At 39.8% G+C, this 19,838-nt stretch overlaps 1 protein-coding gene across 2 annotated transcripts; it reads left to right on the top strand.

Moving 5' to 3' along the window:
- Positions 1-150: 150 nt before the first annotated feature.
- On the top strand, positions 151-19,121 carry CCDC47 (coiled-coil domain containing 47). Of its 2 annotated transcripts, none has more exons than XM_081576668.1 (13): positions 151-324; positions 5,447-5,715; positions 6,152-6,259; positions 6,767-6,941; positions 8,532-8,653; positions 9,017-9,082; positions 10,865-10,966; positions 11,171-11,281; positions 12,203-12,288; positions 13,585-13,643; positions 13,945-14,054; positions 14,286-14,453; positions 17,417-19,121. In XM_081576668.1, the coding sequence occupies exons 2-13, from the start codon at positions 5,452-5,454 to the stop codon at positions 17,495-17,497; spliced, it is 1,452 nt and encodes a 483-aa protein (XP_081432794.1). In that variant the 5' UTR covers positions 151-324; positions 5,447-5,451; the 3' UTR covers positions 17,498-19,121. The 2 variants fall into 2 exon arrangements, with proteins under 2 accessions (XP_081432794.1, XP_081432795.1); XM_081576669.1 differs by having other exon boundaries at positions 14,286-14,474; positions 17,393-17,845.
- Positions 19,122-19,838: the final 717 nt, after the last annotated feature.

Below are 19,838 nucleotides of genomic sequence, written 5' to 3'. Positions count from 1 at the left end.
CGGTGCTTATGTAATTCTCCCGGCCGCCCCACCTCGCCTCAGCGGGGCTGGGGAGTTGGCGGTCTCGCGCAGTCCCCAGGGCTATGTCCCGGCCCCGCGCCGCGCGCAGGCGCGGGCCGGCCTCACGCATTCTACGTAACGGTTGGCGGAGACTACGTGAAGAGTGGCGCGGCGTGACTGAGCTGCCTGCTCAGGTTGTGTCCTAGAGGCGTCGGGGGGCAGTGAGATCGCGGTGACCCGGCAGGTGGTGGCCGGGACCGGAGGCAGGCGGGATAGAGGTGGCGGCCTCAGGAGCAGTGGAACGGGTTCTAGCCCCCGGTGCAGGTAGGGCGCGGGCCGTGACGCGCTGGTCGGTGGGGCCGGGCCGGGCCAAGCGGTGACGCTGAGTTGCGTGGCCTACCCGGGTCCCTATTCCCAGTCCAACCCCTAAGTCCAGCCTTTTGGTGACATCCTTCGGTTCCCGCGCCTTCTCGCCTTTCCCGATTTTCTCAAGAACATACCAAACTTTGTCCACCCCAAGTCCCTGTTTTCTGTTGGGAGTTCTTTTCGGGTGACTTTAACGGTTTTGGGCAACTTCCAGAACTCTGAGCAAATGCCAACCCGCAGAGCAAAGTTGGAGCGTGCAGCAGGAATAATGGAGCAGAGAACTGATTCTCCGTGTTGGGGAGAGACTAGACCCAGCTGGTTTAACAGAAACAGCAACCTCGATGTTGAATCTTCTTTGCAGGTTTCTAACATAAGACATTTTTATCCAGCGTTTGGAAGGAGACAAGCTGGAATGTTTCCATGATCCCCAGAAGCTTTAGGGTCTGGCCATTGTCAGAAAGGCGCACCCTAAAATCCCAACAAGGAATGATTTCCACACTTAACACTCATCTTTCGTTTTTAAGTCCTGACCCAACCACAGCCCACTCCAGTATTCTTGCCTGGGAAATCCCATGGGCAGAAGGGTCTGGCGCTACAGTCCATGGGGTTGCAAAGAGTCGGACAGGACTTAGCGACTAAACCAACCGCTGAGACTGCCGAATAAGCTAGGAGAAGAAATCAGGCAGGACTTGTCACTGCCGGTGTGCCCTGTCCAGGGAGTCTTGAGTCTGCCCCTCTGGCAGGGTTTGTGCATTTGAGAAATGAGTTGACAGGTGCCTGCAGAGAGACTTCTGAGACTGAAGGCCAAGGCACAGATGGCTTGGATAATTTTAACCTAAATACCCTTAAAGGGGCTCTGTTACAGTGCTGAGTTATCTTAGAAGTGCTTTTGTGGTGTAAACATTCTAAGTGGAAATTCACAGACTTTTTGGCAGGCAGGCAGTCAGGCTGACTGTGCCAGTGTTAACCTGTATTTGCTTCTCTAATTGGAAAAGTTTCAAACGTAGATCTAAAAGGGAAATACTAAAGATGAAGCATTTTTGCATCTTACAGGGCGTTCATAAGGCACAGTGGAAGGAAGTAATGGGAACTGCTATTTATTGCGGGCCTTACATGTGCCAAGCACCTATCTCCTGTCACATCCACTGTAGCCCTACGAGGCATGGAGTGAATGGACATCCCTTTTTTGTACCTGGGAAACAGGGATTTAAGTAGTTAGCCCAAGATCTTACAGCTGGCAAATGGTAGAGCTGATGTTTTGTTTTGCTTTTAATTTTATTTATTTATTTATTTATTTTTGGCTCTGCTGGGTCTTGGATACTGGGAGGGCTTTTCTCTGCTTGCGGTGCTTGGGCTTCTCATTGCGGTGGCTTCTCTTGTTGCCAAGCACAAGCTCTAGGACCTGTGGGCTTCAGTAGTTGCAGTTTCCAGGCTCTAGATCACAGGCTCAGTAGTTGTGCTGCACTGGCTTAGTTACTCCAAGGCATGTGGGACCTTCCCGGATAAGGAATTGAACCCATGTCTCCTGCATTGGCAGGTGGATTCTTTACCACTGAGCCACCAAGGAAGCCCAGAGCTGATGTTTTAAAGCAAATCTAACTCCACTAACATAGGTGCTCCTTTTCATCCTTCTTCCACTTTTGCCCATGAAGCTGAAGAGTGTGTGGAGACACACCACAAACCTCTTCGAGACTGTTGTCAAGAAGGCACCTGTGTTTTCCTGTAAAATGTCCCCTGGTGCTAACATCAAAGATCAAATGTTGGAAAGGATAGAGCATTGACCTATCCTTGGTGGCATTTCTCAAATCATTTGTGCCTTTCAAAATTTATGAACTTCGTCCGATTCTAAGAATATTGCTTGAGTAGCCATGAGTTGGAGGGTATTGGGCAATAGCCTTTGATATTGAACCAATTTCCTTTATGAATTTATGGTGTTGTAAATATGAGATACAGAATATCCATGATGCCCGAGCACCTTGAGAGATTAGTCTGTACTCCCTTTTGCCACCCATTCACTCTTAGTGCTCAGCTCCCTGCATCCTGTACCACTTCCTTGCAGTTGCAAAATGACTTCCTCATTAACATTTGGAAATTTTTGGTCCATATTTTACTTGAACTTTCTGCTGCAATTGAAACCAACCTCTGTTTCCTTAGAGATGTGTTTCTCCTTTGGCTTCTGTAATATGATAGCACTTGAAGCAAAGTCTCTTTTTCTCCATCCATTCCTTCGTTTCCCATTCTAATTCTGCCTACTACGCCCGCCTCTTAGCTGTTATGATTTGTTTCAAGATGTTTTGGCGCTTTTTAAAAAAATCTAACTCTTCATATTCTCTGGGGATCTGATCCATTCTCACACCATCTTATTTCCAACTTAGGCTCATATTTTGAACTCCAGGCTTATATTTCAAACTGCTTCCTTTTCTTCTTTTGTAAAACAAGTTATAATACCTTTTGGGATTGTGAAAATTAAGAGATAAATGTTAATCATTTAACATCCTGCTTGAAAACACTCCAAACCTTTCAGCTGGTACTAAATTTAATTTATTGTCTTCCCCCCATTTTTTTTTCCTCCTTTGTTGTTCTTTTTCTCAAGGACGGCTTGGTCCAGCCGTTAATCAAGCCAAAACTTGGAATCACCCAAGATCTTCCTTTCCCACATTCTTTATGTTCAGTCCCTTTATATTGACAAATATAGTTTTTAAATACCTGTCAAATCTATTTCCTGTTCATTCCCAATACCACTGCCAGTTCAGTCATAGTTTATCTTCTGTCTATCTCAGCCACTTCCAGTTTTTCTCACCTCAAGTGCCCATCTCTGATTCACCTGTGTATGAGCTGTCAGGGTGAAATTGCAGATCTGATTGTGGCACTCTGTTACTTAAATCCTTTAGTTGATTCTCGTTATCCACACGTCTTAGTGTGGTGTTTAAATAAGAACGATCATGTTCTTGGGCTTTCCTGGTGGCTCAGTGGTAAAGAATTGGCCTGCCAACACGAGAGACTCAGGTTCATTCCCCAGGTTAGAGCATCCCCTGGAAAAGGAAATGACAACTCACTCCAGTATTCTTGCCTGGGAAATCCCATGGATGGAGAAGCCTGGTGGACTACAGTCCATGGGGTCGCAAGAGAGTCAGACACGACTTAGCCACTAAATAGGAACATCATCACGATCTGGCCTGTGCTGGCCTGTTTAGCCTCCTTTATCCCATTTGGGTCTGCAAACCCAATGTTCTGTCTTTCCAGACTGCTAAAATGTGCTGCTTCCTGCCTCTGTGCTATAGCTGTTCCTCACATTACAGTGCCTTTTCTTGAGTGTGAGAACTATCCTTTTATTTTGTAAAGAACATTTTATTACAAAAACATCATAGAAAAATTAGAAAAATCATGCAGAATGCCTATACTCCTATCATACTTAATAACTACTATTTATATGTAGATGTATGTGTAACCTTCCAGACCTTTCTGTTTGAGTGTTTGCTTCTAAAACAACATGGGTTGGGTTCTAACTTCATTCATTAATGAACAAAAAGTAAGCTTGTTTTTGTATATATGCATGGTTTAGCCAGTTTCAGATTTTTCCTTTCATGCTGTAACACATATCCTTAAAGCTAGATTCTCTTGGCATCTGAAACAGTGATTGTGCTCGTTGACAGTATGTTTGATTTGCTTTGGTAGGAGTATTTTATGAAAAGCAGTGAAAGCCAGGGGGGTTTTTATGTTATTCTACAGGAACTGGTTAGCCTTCGTTGATTATTGAATCCTTATAAAACAACAGTCATGTCCGAGAAGAATAATGGTAGTTTTTAGAGAGAAGTAGGGAGAGAGTTGAGACAGGGAAGACGATTTAGGATAATACTGTACTTCTTGAGTAGGTGGTGATAACTTGGGTTATCATGGTAGCTTTGGGAATCTAAGAAGGAAACACCAGAAATTGGTGATTGGTTAGATTTCAAAGGGAAAAGAAGATGAGAAATTAGGTATCTTGCTCTTTTCAAAAAGTAAGAACTAGAAATATGGGATTGATACTAATATCAAAATAGAGAAATTCAGGTGCCTGTTGATTTTGAGATGACTTTTGGGCAGGGTCAGAATGCAGCCTGAGAGGCAGGCTGTCTGTACAGTCTGCAAACTAAGAATTGTTTTTGCATTTTTAAAGGGTTGTTTTTTTAAAAAAGAAGAATATTCAACAGAGATAGGTATGTGGCCCACAAAGCCCATGATATTTACTACCTGATATTTATTACACTATACAGAAAAAGTTTGTAAGGCTTCAAAGTGGACGTGTCTGTTAGACATTTGGTGATGTAGGGCTGGTATTTAGATAAAAAGAGAGGACTAGAAATACACCCTAAATAGATTTGGTGGTTGAAATCTAGCTACTATTCAAACTCTGCCTCACAAGCACTCCCCTTTTTTGTAAAACCTTACACATTTGGTAAGATGATTTCATTATCCTTCATATTTTCATATCATTTGGCACATTTTTGTTGCCAGTCAGATTTCATTATATGAAATAGGCCTGTTAATAAAGCTGCTTCCTTCAGAGGGTTGTTAAGAGGATTAAATTAGTTGCTCTTTGTAAAGCCTTTAGGACAGTGCATAGCACTTTGTGTCGTAAGCATTTGCTTTGATGGTGATGATGATTTGCGCATATAAAGTTGATTTAACACTGAAGAGCTTTTCTGTTTATTATTTTTATTACAACTAATAAATAGTTGCATCTCATTCTTTTATTATTCCTATTCCCAGTTTCTATATAAAACTTTTTATAGACACTCAAAAAAATGCTTCCTGAATACACAGCATAATTGGAAACCCAACCTAAAGGAATTAAATGACTTGTCCAAAATTTTACAGATAACTAGTGAGAGACCCCAGACTAGAACCCAGGCCTCTTGAGCCTCACCTTCTTGTTGTTTATATAATGCTATATGAAATGAGTAGTATTCAATAAGAAGAGTGGGAGAATCTTAGATTTATTTTTTAACTATTTACAAAATGTGATCAGTATATGTAGAAAAGCAATCCATTAAGGGTTTTTTGGTTTTGTCTTTTTTTTTTTTTTTGACTCATTTTTAAGGTGCCATGAAAGGCTTCCATGCTTTCTGTGTTGTCCTTTTGATATTTGGGAGTGTCTCTGAAGCCAAGTTTGATGATTTTGAGGATGAGGAAGACATCGTAGAGTATGATGATAATGACTTTGCTGAATTTGAGGATGTTGCAGAAGATTCTGTCACCGAATCTCCTCAGCGGGTGATCACCACTGAAGATGATGAAGATGAGACCACTGTGGAGTTGGAAGGGCAGGATGAAAGCCAAGAAGGAGACTTTGAAGATGCAGATACCCAGGTAAAGCTGCTTTTTCACTGATTTCTCGGGAAATTGGAAGGATGGGACATGGTGTAACTAGCACTTAGGGAGACCTTTACTCTCTGGTATGTTTGTTTTTCTTCAGCAGGTGGAGCTCTTGTAAATGTTTGTGGTTTGTTGCCACCTTTTATATTCAACAAAGAATGAATTGTGTTTTTCTCCTCTATGGAAAGCCCGGATGGGGGAAGGAGTGGGCTAGATGTGTATTGGTGTGTGGGTGGATGGAAATTGTGTCATTTAGAACCCATGGTTCAAATGCATGGAGAGTTGTCATTTGTTTAAAATATGTCATATCTCTGTGTCCTGTGCTTGCTGTTTTCATGTTCTGTTTTCGTCTACAAATGTTGCCTGTAAAAATGAGATAAAATTGCCCGTGACATTTATGGGGGAAACAGATTGTGCCTCGTTTTTGTAGGAGGGAGATACCGAGAGTGAACCATATGATGATGAAGAATTTGAAGGTTATGAAGACAAACCAGATACTTCTTCTAGCAAGAGTAAAGACCCAATAACAATTGTTGATGTAGGTATATAGATTTTGAATCCCAAACAGACAAACAAAATATCTTGCTGTCATTAATCTCAGAAATATAATTAGTGACATGCAGCTGGTGTTGATGTAATCCTGGGAGCCGTGAAAGAGTTTGACATCAGTTCCTCTGATAACACTGTGCATAGAGAAGCAACCCCTTTGTTTTTATTTTAGCCTTCCTAGTTTTATTTACCAAGGGATGAAGAGGATAGGCTTTGAGTTTATTTGGGTTATGGGGCTCAGAATCAAGATAAATACAGAGGGGTTTCTAGCTTTTCATCCCGTTTGATTATCCTCAGATTTCCCTAAAGAATCTTTTACAAAAATGACCTGGAACACTGAAGTGGGCCTATTTTTCAAAGTATAACCATATTCAGTGACAGTTATCTAAAGTATCCACTTCCATGTATGGATATTCTCCTTCTCCTTCATCCCATGGGTTAACTTTGTCCTTCAAAGCCTCAGGCACCATTAAATGGAATGACTGTCCTTCCTCAGGTTCCTGCACACCTCCAGAACAGTTGGGAGAGTTATTATCTAGAGATTTTGATGGTGACTGGTCTGCTTGCCTACATCATGAATTATATCATCGGGAAGAATAAAAACAGTCGCCTTGCTCAGGCCTGGTTTAACACTCACAGGGATCTTTTGGAGAGCAACTTTACCTTAGTAGGTAAGTTAAGCTAATACAGGTCTAGCCATCTGCTTGAAAACTGTGTGGTAAGAACTGCTTATTGCTGTCAGTGTCAGCATTTAACTGCTTTCCTGCACTGTGAAGAGGATGCTTTTTTTCCTCTCTCAAGGATCCCTTTTTTGTTAGATTTTGCATAATGAGTACATTGCATTTATGAAGTAGTTTTCTCATCTTTTGTTATTCATCATTTGCTATGCAGCTTCAGATAGAATTGAGATAATCAGTGTTATCAAAATAAGTTGATAAAAATCTAGCCAACAGCAAAGAGTTTTGACATTTTTGGTAGCTTGTGAAATGCTTTCAATTCATCTTTTAGAAGTCCTTCAGAATTCCTTAAGGTTTTAGGCACTTTGGTTTGAGATCCACTGCAGAGGTGTACTTAGCATGCATGCATGCATGCAGAGGTGTACACTGGAGTCCCTTAGAGGAGGCCCTGTCATTGTGTGGTGTAGGGGGTAAGGTGGACTCACCCACCTTCACCTTTGTTTGGCTTTAAACACTTTATTTCCCTTTGATAGTAAGCATGTATCCATCTCTTCTGCTCTTTAGTGGGACTGTGTATTATGTTTCCTGAGTGCTTTGCATGCATTGTTTCTTATTTAATCTTTAGAACAAAATTGTCAGTTGGATACAGTTTCTATTTTCCTAAAGAGGGAACTGAAGTCCAGAGATGTTAAAACTTGTCTAAGCTATTCAGTTGCACCATGATATGTTAGAACCTAGTCTACCTACTTCCAAAATCCATGCTCTCCACAATAGTATGCTCTTTCAGAACTTTTTGACCTGGAAATTAGGAAAAAGACAAGCAGCCTTTAATGTCTTCACTTCCTCTGGTGTGTTTTTAGTTGGTGTAGCAGTCTGCTTTACCTTGTAAGGTTGGACACATTTTTTGGTACACTTAATGAATTAAATGAACAGAGGAAATGACTAGAATTTGAGCTTTTTTAGTTCTAAAATTGGAGAAGGAAATGGCAACCCATTCCAGTATTCTTGCCTGGAAAACTCTGTGGACAGAGGAGCCTGGTGGGCTACAGTCCATGGGGTCACAAAGAGTCAGAGATGACTGAGTGACTAACACTTTAACACACACTAGCTCTAAAATACAACTCTCAATACCACTTTTATTTTGCTGCTGAGAAAGCAAACTTGGATAAAGTTAACTGAAAGGAGACACAATGAGGGAGTGCTGACTGGTTAGTATTCCTGATATTTTTTATTCAGTACATAGGTTTTGTTTTTTGTTTTTTCTTTTTAAAAAACCTTTGGCAGACATTTAAATTGACTTTGTTCCTTTTTGTACCTATTCTTGAGATAGTTATACTCCAAGCTGGGTGTTATTAACTGATAAGGACACACAAGTAATGCTAGATCCATAATTTTTTAATGGCGACAGTAAGAAGTAAAAGGAATAATGCCCATCTCTTGTAATCTATGTGTAAAGGAGAGTTCTGTAAGATAGCAAAGTATTGCTCATCTAAAGTTACTGTCATGTCGGGGTCAGAGTAGAAGAGAGTGTGGTGATTAGGCCCAACATTTCCAGCAGATCATGGTAAGTGGTTTTACCCCCAGGGGATGATGGAACCAACAAGGAAGCCACCAGCACAGGAAAGCTGAACCAGGAGAATGAGCACATTTACAACCTGTGGTGTTCTGGCCGGGTGTGCTGTGAGGGGATGCTTATCCAGCTGAGGGTAAGTGGGGAACTTCCGGTGCAGTGTATGTATTCCTGTCATTTTTTCCAGCGTGATCTCAAAGCCTGTGAGTTCAGTGTCTCGGTTTCTTCATGCTTGACTTAAAATGAGATCTAAAAATCATCTTTGGGGAATTACCTGGGGGTCCGGTGGTTAGGGCTCCATGTTTCCACTGCAGGGGGCCTGGGTCCAGTCCCTGGTCAGGGAGCTAAGATCGTGCAATCTGTGCAAACAAATAACTAAGTATTGTCTTTTTACTGACTGGCTAATGTAGCGTATATTTTATGAAGCATGTGAGTTCCCTTTTTATAGCAAGTAGAAGTTGCAATGGTTCTTTTGGGTTTCTTTTTTCTTGTTTTCTAGTTCCTCAAGAGGCAGGACTTACTCAATGTCCTGGCCCGGATGATGAGGCCAGTGAGTGATCAAGTGGTAGGTATTCGTCCCCTGGTTTTCTCTGTACAGATTGGCTTCTTCACGTTTTAGAGCTTGTTCCATTTCTTGCCTGGATTATATTTGGACTTTGTGACAACTGGTATCCATTGTCCCCTCCGTAGTGGAACCTTTTCCGTTTAGACAGATCATCTTCCACTCAATGTGCAGCTGCAGCTGGGGGTGCGGGGGTGACCCAAGAGCTACAAATAATATCTGGTTAAGAAGGGCTGTATCAGTAATATACAATATTTTGTATATTTTTATTGGACTGAAACTCAATTGTTATTTAAGAGCTCTTTTTTTTGTTGTTGCTGCAAACCTGTTTGTTTATATAACTTTTCTAATATGGCCACAGATGATTTAATCCACACATTTTTAGAGCCTCATCAATTAAAACTCAAAGGAGGAAGTTTTGCTGCATCTTCAGCATCTTTTTCGTAGAAATTATTCTTTATTGTGTTGTGTTAATCAGTTTTAGTTCTTTCCTGAGGTAGATTTAATCTTTGCTTTTCCTCTGAGCCAGGCAGCCTTTTACCTTTTTTTGTTTTTTTTTGTTTTTTTATTTTTCCCCCTGCACTGATAAACAACCTCAGCAAACATGAAGTTCTTTATATTTTTAAGCCCTTTTATCAGGAGGGTTCTGCTTAAGGTGTTACTTTGTGTAGTTTCCCCTCAGTGATCAAAGGGTAGAAAACCTTTTCTTTAGCAGCTGCCGTCTTGTTGGATCTTTGCCATATCTCCCTCCATTAACATTTCCTTCATCCTCATATATACTGGTAAATTTTGACCTAAACTTTTAAAGAAAGAGTTAATAAAAGAAACAGAACCATGTTTTATCATACCAGACTCTTCAGGTTTATAACGTTATCTCTCTGGTCCAATGTAGAGTATTAAAAACTGTTTAACTTGCTTCTGGGGTGTTTCCAACACTAGCAACCAGTTCTCTGACTCTCCAGATGCCAGCGGGGTGGCCAGTAATTCAGTTTAGTTCTGATGCTGTCTACCTGGAGTTAGTGCCAGATCCATAAGTTAAAGGTCTCAGACCCACAAGATTGCCCACACTTCAGATGCCAGTTGCAGGTCCCAGGCCACCAGACGTCTGATTGCCCAGCTATAAATCTATAGAGTTCCCACAGCCCTCCCCTCAGAGTCAATAATTTGCTGGAATAGCTCACAGAACTCAAGAAAACACTTTACACTTGCCAGCTTATTGTAAAGGATGAAGTTTGAAACAGCCAAATGGAAGAGAGGTGTGGGGCAAGGCATGGGGGTGGGGTGACGCACAGAGCTTCCGTGCGTCTGGAGCTTAGGCCCCTCTTCCCAGGGCCATTCAGGCTTCGGCAGAATTCAGCTCCCTGTGGTTGTAGGTTCCCATTTTCCTGCTAGTTGTTGCTAGGAACCATTCTTAGCTCCTCGAGGCCATTCTCAGGCACTTGCCATGTTGTCCGGCTCCCACCCCTACCCCCCTGCCCCATTGCCCTTTCACACTTGGACTTTTTCTTCAAGTGGGGCCCAGTCCCTTCTGAGGACTCCCTTGATTATTTCAGTCCACCTGGGCGGGGCGGGGGGGTGGTGGTGTCCCTTTTGATTAACTCAGAGTCGGCTGATTAGGGACCATCTTCCAAGTAACACAATATCATGGGAGCAATAATACCACATTCCCAAGTCATGCTCATATTCAAGGGGAGGATGTGGCAGTCGACAGCAATCTTGGAGGCTGTCTTAGAAATCTGCCTATCATAGAGCCTAATAGGTGAGGTTTCTTTGTTTTTTTTTAAGCAAATAAAAGTAACTATGAATGATGAAGACATGGATACCTACGTGTTTGCTGTTGGTACTCGGAAAGCCTTGGTGCGACTACAGAAAGAAATGCAGGATCTGGTATGTCAGGTTCTTCTAACTCAAATAATATGTAGAAACTATGCCTCTTTATTACATAAAAGTTCAACTTCAGGGCATAAGATAATTATATAACTTGAACAGTTGTTATCACTTTGAAACAGATCAGTACCTGTTCTCTTGAGAAAAGAAGTTCCTGTGCATAATAAAATATCATGTCTTACTTTCAACCACTTTTTCCTCTAGAGTGAGTTTTGTAGTGACAAACCTAAGTCAGGAGCAAAATATGGACTGCCTGACTCCTTGGCCATCCTGTCAGAGATGGGAGAAGTCACAGACGGAATGATGGACACAAAGGTAAAGACAACAGAAACATACATTTGCAGACCTTGGTCATGTACAGGGCCCTCTCCCTGAAAGTTACACTGTACAAATTCACCATTTTATCTTCCTTTCCCACACAACCATTAAAATACTTTCCTTTAAAAAAAAAAAAACAACTTTCCTTTAACACTAGAGTCACTTGTCAAAAAGGCAATTTTATTAGCCAAGAAGTTCTCTCTAAACCAAGAATCAGTTGTCCCTAGGATTGCTAATGGCATGCAGGCTTTTTGGAAAGGAACTACAACTTTAATCCTTATCACCATGTCATTTAGTGCCTTTTTTTTTTTTAAGTTTCAGTTAGAATAGAAAATGGGTATAGGGATTTCCCTGGTGGTCCAGTGGCTAAGACTTTGTGCTCCCAATCCCCAGGGGGCCTGACTTCAATCCCTGGTCAGGGAACTAGATCCCACACGCCAAAACTAAAGATACTGCATGCAGCAATTAAGACTCGACACAGCCAAATAAATAAATAAAATAAACTATTTTTTTTCTCTTGGTCGTATATGGTAGCAGCACATCTTACTATCATAAAAATATAAGATAGCTGAAAGACAGTTCTAAATGTAAGTTCTGGGTAACATGGTTGTGAAGAATCCCTGAAAATAGTTTAGATTTTATGTTCATGCTTTCATTCGTATTTTTCTTTCTTTTTTTGGGGGGTGGGGTATGGTTGCTTTTTTCATTTGTATTTTGAACATTATTTTGGATAAATTTTCAGCTGCTCAGTAGGAAGACTTGATCATTGGTGTGACTAAAAAAGGTACTAGTTTCATTGTAAAGCTTTAGGCTTCATGACATTGTGCAAAAGTAAGGAGGATTAAAGAATGAATATCTTTATGAAAAAAGGGAGTTGCATCAAACCTACTTTAAAAAAAATAATTTTCTTTATTTCAGATGCTTCACTTTCTTACACACTATGCTGACAAGATTGAATCCATTCATTTTTCAGACCAGTTCTCTGGTCCAAAAATTATGCAAGAGTACGTATGAGATAAAAATATTGATCAGTTTTCTTCACTAGCTTTCTGTGTTGAAATACCTGCAAGGTGCTTCTGCAATTACCCTTCCCAAATGAGTTTTCCTTTGCTTTGACTGCATGCATCGTGAAGGTAATTGAAAACCTATGGGAAACAATCAAATAAGCCCCCTCTGTTTGCATGTATCACTGCATGTACACATCACCCACTCAGTGAGGTAATGGAGAATCTTACAGAAGGGCTGGTACTAAGAAAATACAACTAGTAATCTCTGTCTTTTATAGTCTAGGGTTTTTTTTTTTAATTTATGATGTGAATCTGTGATGTCTGACTTGTGTTTGATTGATTGCAAATGTAAGCATTTTGTAATTCATAGCCTTTTCTGGCTTCTTTCTTTAATGGTTGGGTGAATATATTCTTCCTAGTATATTATCAGACACCCTTAATGCTTGCAAAGTTTCTGGCTTTATAAAAACATTGTTCAGACATACATATTCAGGACTTAAATTTGTTGTTTGATTTCATACCTTGTCTCAGGAGAGCACATTTAAGTTTACCCTTGGTGTAGAATTGGTTCTGACCTAAATTTTTGGCTAAGGACTGTGGAGTTGAGTACAGTTAAAAAGCCAGTTTGGATTTTAGTTTTGTGTCAAAATCACCAAGATAATCAAAATTGCTTATGCCTCTAGATAGCATTACATCATCCTTACCTTGCTCAACTCAATAATAATACTGTGGGCAAAGTATCACATTGTGGATTCATGGAGCATCTTATATGGGGTGGGGGTATGGAAGGTTGAAAGTCAAAGATTACAAGAGGAATCTTTGGTGAGTCAGAACTAAATTATTATATGTTAAGTAGATTATTTCTAAATTTATTCTGATCCTGACTCAAAAACAATAGCGTTCCTTATAGGAAGATAGATAAAGAGTTGGAAATAAAACTTAAAAATCCATCAAAATAAAAAGGTTTTAAAATATGGGCCTCATACTTAAATATAGGCTCATTTCTGGCTCCCCAGGTGAGATGGAATATATCCTGCCTGGAGGGGACATCACTGGAGGTGTTCAAGGATAGGATAAAGATCACTTAGGAATGCATCCATCAGATAGACGGGAGGACCAGATGACCTGTAAAGCGCCTTTGGTCTCTGAGATTGTATTTGACTTGGGGATGCCAAGACAAATACTGTGCTGATTATTTGCAGGTATCTGTTCATCTAAGTGAATTGTGTGACTTAAATGCATGGAAAGTCTCTCTCCTATGTTCTTTCTAAATAGCCTTTTCTTTTATGACAGGGAGGGTCAGCCTTTAAAGCTGCCTGACACTAAGAGGACACTATTGTTTACATTTAATGGTAAGTGTTCTGCATCCTGTCTGAGTTCTTTGTTTTCTATGAGATGATCTTAAGGAGAGAATCGTTTCTTTCTAAAGGACAGTAATAAAACACTACATTAGAACTAACCCCATGCCAGCATCTTGGTTATTAGGTTTCTTCAATAAGAGATCCTTTTATATATTTTAATTTCTATTTTCTGCTGCATTTTAGCTGCCTAAGAAACTTGGAGAAAGGAGCCTATTAATATAAAAAGAAACAGCTAATACCAGAAGTCTGAATGCTACCATTAACTCAGTAAGAAAATGGTTTTGTTTTCCAGTGCCCGGCTCAGGTAACACTTACCCAAAGGATATGGAGGCTTTACTACCCCTGATGAACATGGTGATTTATTCTATTGATAAAGCCAAAAAGTTCCGACTCAACAGAGAAGTAAGACTTTATTTTTATTATAAGTTAGAGCCTCTTTTTGTTGGGCCCTCCCCCTGTTGGGAGGCAGCGGGGAGGAGGGGGTAATCTTTTGCTTATTTCACTGATTTTATCTTTGCTAGCTGGCTTGAAACTGCTTGGTGGGAGTGGTTTTATGAAAGAATACTGAATGGGATTTTGTTTCTGCTGGACTGAAATGGATTTCTGATGAATTGCTTTGTTTCCTGGGGAAAGGGCAAACAAAAAGCAGACAAGAACCGAGCTCGAGTGGAGGAGAACTTCTTGAAGCTGACACACGTGCAGAGACAGGAGGCAGCCCAGTCTCGGCGGGAGGAGAAGAAGAGAGCCGAGAAGGAGCGAATCATGAATGAGGAGGATCCTGAGAAGCAGCGCAGGCTGGAGGTAAGACAGACTTTTCTTATTGCTGGCGTAAAACATTTATAAGGGGATGCCTGTTGGCGCCATATTGGCTGTTAAATGTAATTCTGTGTAGGAATGTGCACAGGCTAAAAGCTTAGCATTTTCTCAGCATTTGGGACAGTTAGCGCTATAAAAAAAAAAAAGGAGGAATAATCTTCCCTGTTCAAACCATGTTAGATTGAGTCTTGATCCTGGTGAATGATATGAATTATTCTGTTCCCAGCACAAGCCCTTTCTGAAAGTTCCACTATCATCTTTCAGGCCAAACACGTACTGAGGTAGAAACAAATTAGGAATTTTAATAGACGCCAATACATGCACCTATGGTCCAAATAAACTTATTTTATAAAATTTCTATTTTGATTATAGATTAGAGAATTCTAATATTTTTTATTTGTATTTTGTTTTCTATTTTGTACACAACTAGAATCTCAAACTTAAGCTTTTTTTTTAGGATTTTTAAAAATTTATGTTTAATTGGAGGATAATTGTTTTACAGTATCATGTTGGCTTCTTCCATACAACAACATGAATCAGCCAGAAGTATACATATGTCCCCTCCCTCTTGAGCCTCCCTCACCCCCATCCCACCCTGCCAGGATGTCCCAGAGTACCACCTTCAGCTCCCTGTGTTATACAGCAACTTCCCACTAGCTGCCTATTTCACATACAATAATGTATGTGTTTCAGTGCTACTCTCTCAATTTGCCCCACCTTCTCCTTACCCTGCTATGTCCAAAGCCTGTTCTCTATGTCTGTGTCTCTATCCAGCCCTGAAATTAGGTTTGTCAGTGCTATATTTCTGGATTCCATATATATGTGTTAATATATGAAATTTTTTTTTTCCGACTTCTCTCTGTATGACAGAGTCTAGGTTCATCTACCTCACTAGAACTAACTCAATTGCTTTCCTTTTTATGGCTGAGTGATATTCCATTGTATATATGTACCATAATTTCTTTATCCATTCATCTGTTAATGGACATCTAGGTTGCTTCCATGTACTAGCTATTGTAAATACTGCTGCAATGAACATTGGGGTACATTTTTTTTTCAGTTTTGGTTTTCTCAGGGTATATGCCCAGTAGTGGGATTGCTGGGCCATATGGTAGTTTTATTCCTAGATTTTTAAGGAATCTCCATACTGTTCTCCGTAGTGACTGTATCAATCTACGTTCCCACCAACAGTACGTGAGGGTTCCCTTTTCTCCACACCCTGTCCAGCATTTATTATTTGTAGATTTTTTCATGATGGCCATTTTTACCAGTGTGAGGTGATACTTCATTGTAGGTTTGATTTGCATTTCTCTAATAATGAGTGATGTTGAGCATCTTTTCATGTGTTTGTTGGCCATCTGTATGTCCTCTTTGGAGAAATGTCTGTTTTTAGGTTGTAGTATGTTGTGTTTCAAACATTAGCATGTTCTCATATTTTGTGAGGATGCCATAGTCCAGCTCTAAAATTTTAAACCTTGTAAATGCTAGTCAAAAAAAGAGAAAAACAGAGTCCTGGGAAACGTGAATTTTAATGAGAATAACCTCAAGGATTGAAGAAAATACTTGGAAGTGTAGGAGGCGAGCTGCCAAGAAAAAGTGAGCCCTCATGTGGTACTTGAGTTGCCAGTAAGAGTCATGCCATCGAGTGAAGTGACCAGAATACCACAGGCCTCCTCTCATCCTATCTTTTCTTATCATTTTTTGTTTGATTTGGTTTGGTTTAGTTGATGGGTATTTTTCCCCTGAAAATAGAGCTCTGTGTTTGTACAATCTTCTTTATAAATATAATTGGCTTTTAATAGATACACAGGAAGAATCTACATGGACTCATTAATAGATAATGCCTTTCATTTTTCTATGAAAAAAAAAAAGTTCTCCAAATATTTCTAGGGTTTGAAACTACAATAGGCTTAAGATAAAGGGGGGCACAGAACTTAAGTCAGATTGTTAAGTTGCTTGTCGGTATAAACCATGTGTTTTTTAGAACCATCACTTTGTAATATCTAGGCCTAGGTATCTTGTGAGAAGATCCAATGATCTTATTATTAATAATAATAATTATTATTATTAATAATAATCTACAAATAATGGGAAAGGACTTACCCCCCTCCCCCACCAAAAAAAAAAAATCCTGTAATGAATTTCTGACTTGAATGGCTCATGTATACATATGATCTTGACTTTTTTGCCACTGCTGGTGGAGCTTTGCTTGTTTTGTTTTGTTCCATATTTAAGATGAAAAATATAGAGAAACATATACACAGATATTGGGGCTTCCCAGGTGGCACTAGTGGTAAAGAGCCTACCTGCCAGTGCAGGAGACTCAAGAGACATCGGTTCAATCCCTGGGTCAGGAAGATCCCCTGGAGAAGGGCATGGTAACACACTCTAGTATTCTTGCCTAGGAAATCTCATGGACAGAGGAGCCCGGCGGGCTACAGTCCATAGGGTCACAAGGAGTCGGACACAACTGAAGTGACTGAGCACACACTCAAGCATACTCCTAATTCCTAAATAAAAATATGATAAAAATTCTCAATCAGACATTATGGATTGAAAGGTGTTGGGCTCCAGTGTAAAGGCTATGCCAATAAGAGATTTATAATTAATAACCCAATCAAACAAGATCGTAAGGTTTTCTGAACTGAAATACAAATCCTTTGCGGATACATATGTTATGATGAAAGTTGGACTACTGTTTCTTGTATTTGGGAAAAATCAGAATAACAAAGTCTGCATAAGTGTACTGTCTAATTTCGCTCTAAAGATTTTAGTTACCTTTACTTCAAGTTAATTTTCATTAACCAACATACGTATTAGCAATTCTTATAACTATCTTCTGAAATGTTATTTGTGGTGTTAGCCTAAACAGTATAGGCATTATTCAGTTCTGACTTTTTTTTTAACAAGTACTTAAATCTTAGTTTGGATTCCCTCTTTCTCTTTAGGAAGCTGCTTTGAGACGTGAGCAAAAGAAATTGGAGAAGAAGCAAATGAAGATGAAACAAATCAAAGTGAAAGCCATGTAATAGCCATCCCAGAGAGCTAAGTCCTGATGCCACCTTTAAGTTCAAACTTCACAGGAAACAAAAGCTACCAGTTCATTTCTCATCTTAAAGTTTCCCAGTGACTGAGAAATCCTTATTTCATCACCTGTTCTGTTTTGGCTTGGAGTTTTACAGAGGTTATAGATATATTGGAAGGAGTCTGTTTCAGTCATTTTCTTCCAGATAATCAAATTATTTTGATTATTTTATAAAAGGACTGATATATGAAATCTGTGTAGTTTTAAAACATTTAAAAAATTATAACATGAATCATCAGTACTTTTAGTGCTTGATATTTGAAGAAATATCATTAAATTTATAGATATATGATTAGATTGTTGCTTTTTTGTTTAAGCTAGGCAAATGAAATGGCTATGAAGATTGACTATAAACCGCAATTCCACAAATAACAATTGGAATTATACAATAAACATTTCTTGGTGTTCTCTTCTGTGTCTACATTAAACTTGTGAAAAAAAAAATTTTGAACACTGTATGTGGTATTAAAATTTCAGGGACTCAACAGTCTAGTTCAGTATATGTTTATAGGTGGGAGGTGCTTATGACAGTATCATAGGATATCTGTAGGCTTTAGGATACTTACATGTACATGGAAACTTCTAGGGGTAGGAAGAATAGGAGCACGGTTTTCTCCTTACCTGATACAATGAGCTCATGACAATGTGAATGCTGTATTTTAAGTGGCTGTATGTTTTCCTGAGTAACAAATGCATGAAAAATTACCTGCTTCGCCTAGGTGAGATCAGTGGTCTGCGTGAAGTCAACAAACTTTCTCCTTGGTTGCTGCAACCTGCCGGATGTTCATGGAGAAACTCTGTACTCTGTTATGGCTGTGTCCCTGTGCTTCTTGTGCTTTTATTTCTTCCACAGTTGAGGCTGGGTATATTTCTTTAAAGAAGTAGCCATGAATATGCATAAATACACTTTTCAACATGAGCTTTCCTAAACTATAGAGAGTTCTTCCTGCCTCTTGAGGAAGGAACTCTTGGGGGAGAGGCCCATCTGTTCTGCACGAGCAGTTAGCTTGTTCAGATCTCTGCATTTTATAAATGCTTCCTACTAAGAAAGCATTTTTTTAAGTCACTGCTTGTACCAGGTAATTTTTGCTGGGGCTGGGACAGGGTTGGGTTTTTTGTGGGAGAGGGGTGGGTGGGTATTTTTTGTTGATGCTTTATGTGCCGGTGTGTTCTGAGGCAATAACAAGTTGCTGTGAAAACAGCATGTGCTGCTGCCTTTGTAACTGCATGGAAACTCTCCACATGGGTTTTTCTGTAGGTCAATGCAGAAATGTGTAAGCTGGGAGATGCAAATGTAATATTTTTTTTTAACAGTTCATGAAATTAAGTTATTAAAGATAACAAAAATAAGATAAAGTTTAATTACTTTAATGCTTTATAATTCTCAAATTAGCCTTGTTTTACAAACCTTTAACCTGCATTTTAGAAATCAAAGTTGATATGCTTAGCTATCTTTTGATTAATAAAAGCTTTCTTAAAGTCCCACTCATTTGGACCATGGCAGCTAATTTTGTAATTTAAGCATTAATATGAACTACTATGGACATATATTAAACTAATTGACAAAAGTCTCAGAGTGCCGCCTTTACTTTTCTGGGGTTTCCCTACAAGAGTATAAGCCCATAGGAATGTCCTTCTTGTTCAGTAAAAGTCAGCACTGAAATGCTTTTCCCTCAAAAGAGTTGGCACTGACAATAATTCTTTTGTTGTTTAGTTGCTAAATCATGTCCAGCTCTTTGTGATCCCATGGACTACAGCACACCAGGCTTCCCTGTAATTGTTAGCAGGTTTTGGTTTTGGAGTTTGTTTTTGTTTCTTGGCCTTGCTACGCGGTTTGCAGGATCTTAGTTCCCCAACTGGGAATCAGACCCATGCCCTTGGCAGCAAAAGCATGGAGTCCTAACCACTGGACCCTCCTCCTAATTCCCACCAGTTGTTTATAGAATGTTTTCTATTTTTAGAGCCCTATTAATAAGCTTCTCCCCCAAAGTCCCCCACTAAAGTTAAGACACCATTGTCTCTCCTGTGACTGAGAGGACAAAGAAAGGAGAATGTTGTTGACTGTCACATGTTAGAAAACCACTAAGCCCTCCAATCTTGTCTGCATTGCCTGGGCATTTAGCAGTACCACAACATGTGCTGGACTAGAAGATAAAGACTTGGCTTTTAGTGCCAGCAAAACCAGTTACTAATCCTTTGACTTTGGGTAAGTCACTAACCTCTTTGAGTCTCGTTCTTCCTTCTACAAAGTAAGGATAGTAATTATTTTCTCTACCTGCCTCACA

This window comes from Giraffa tippelskirchi, chromosome 3, assembly GCF_054371585.1.
Source record: "Giraffa tippelskirchi isolate mGirTip1 chromosome 3, T2T-mGirTip1v1.2.pri, whole genome shotgun sequence".
In the NCBI taxonomy this organism is placed as follows: Eukaryota; Metazoa; Chordata; class Mammalia; order Artiodactyla; family Giraffidae; genus Giraffa; species Giraffa tippelskirchi.
Note: the sequence above shows the minus strand (reverse complement) of the source record. Positions and strands in the feature narration are given on the sequence as shown.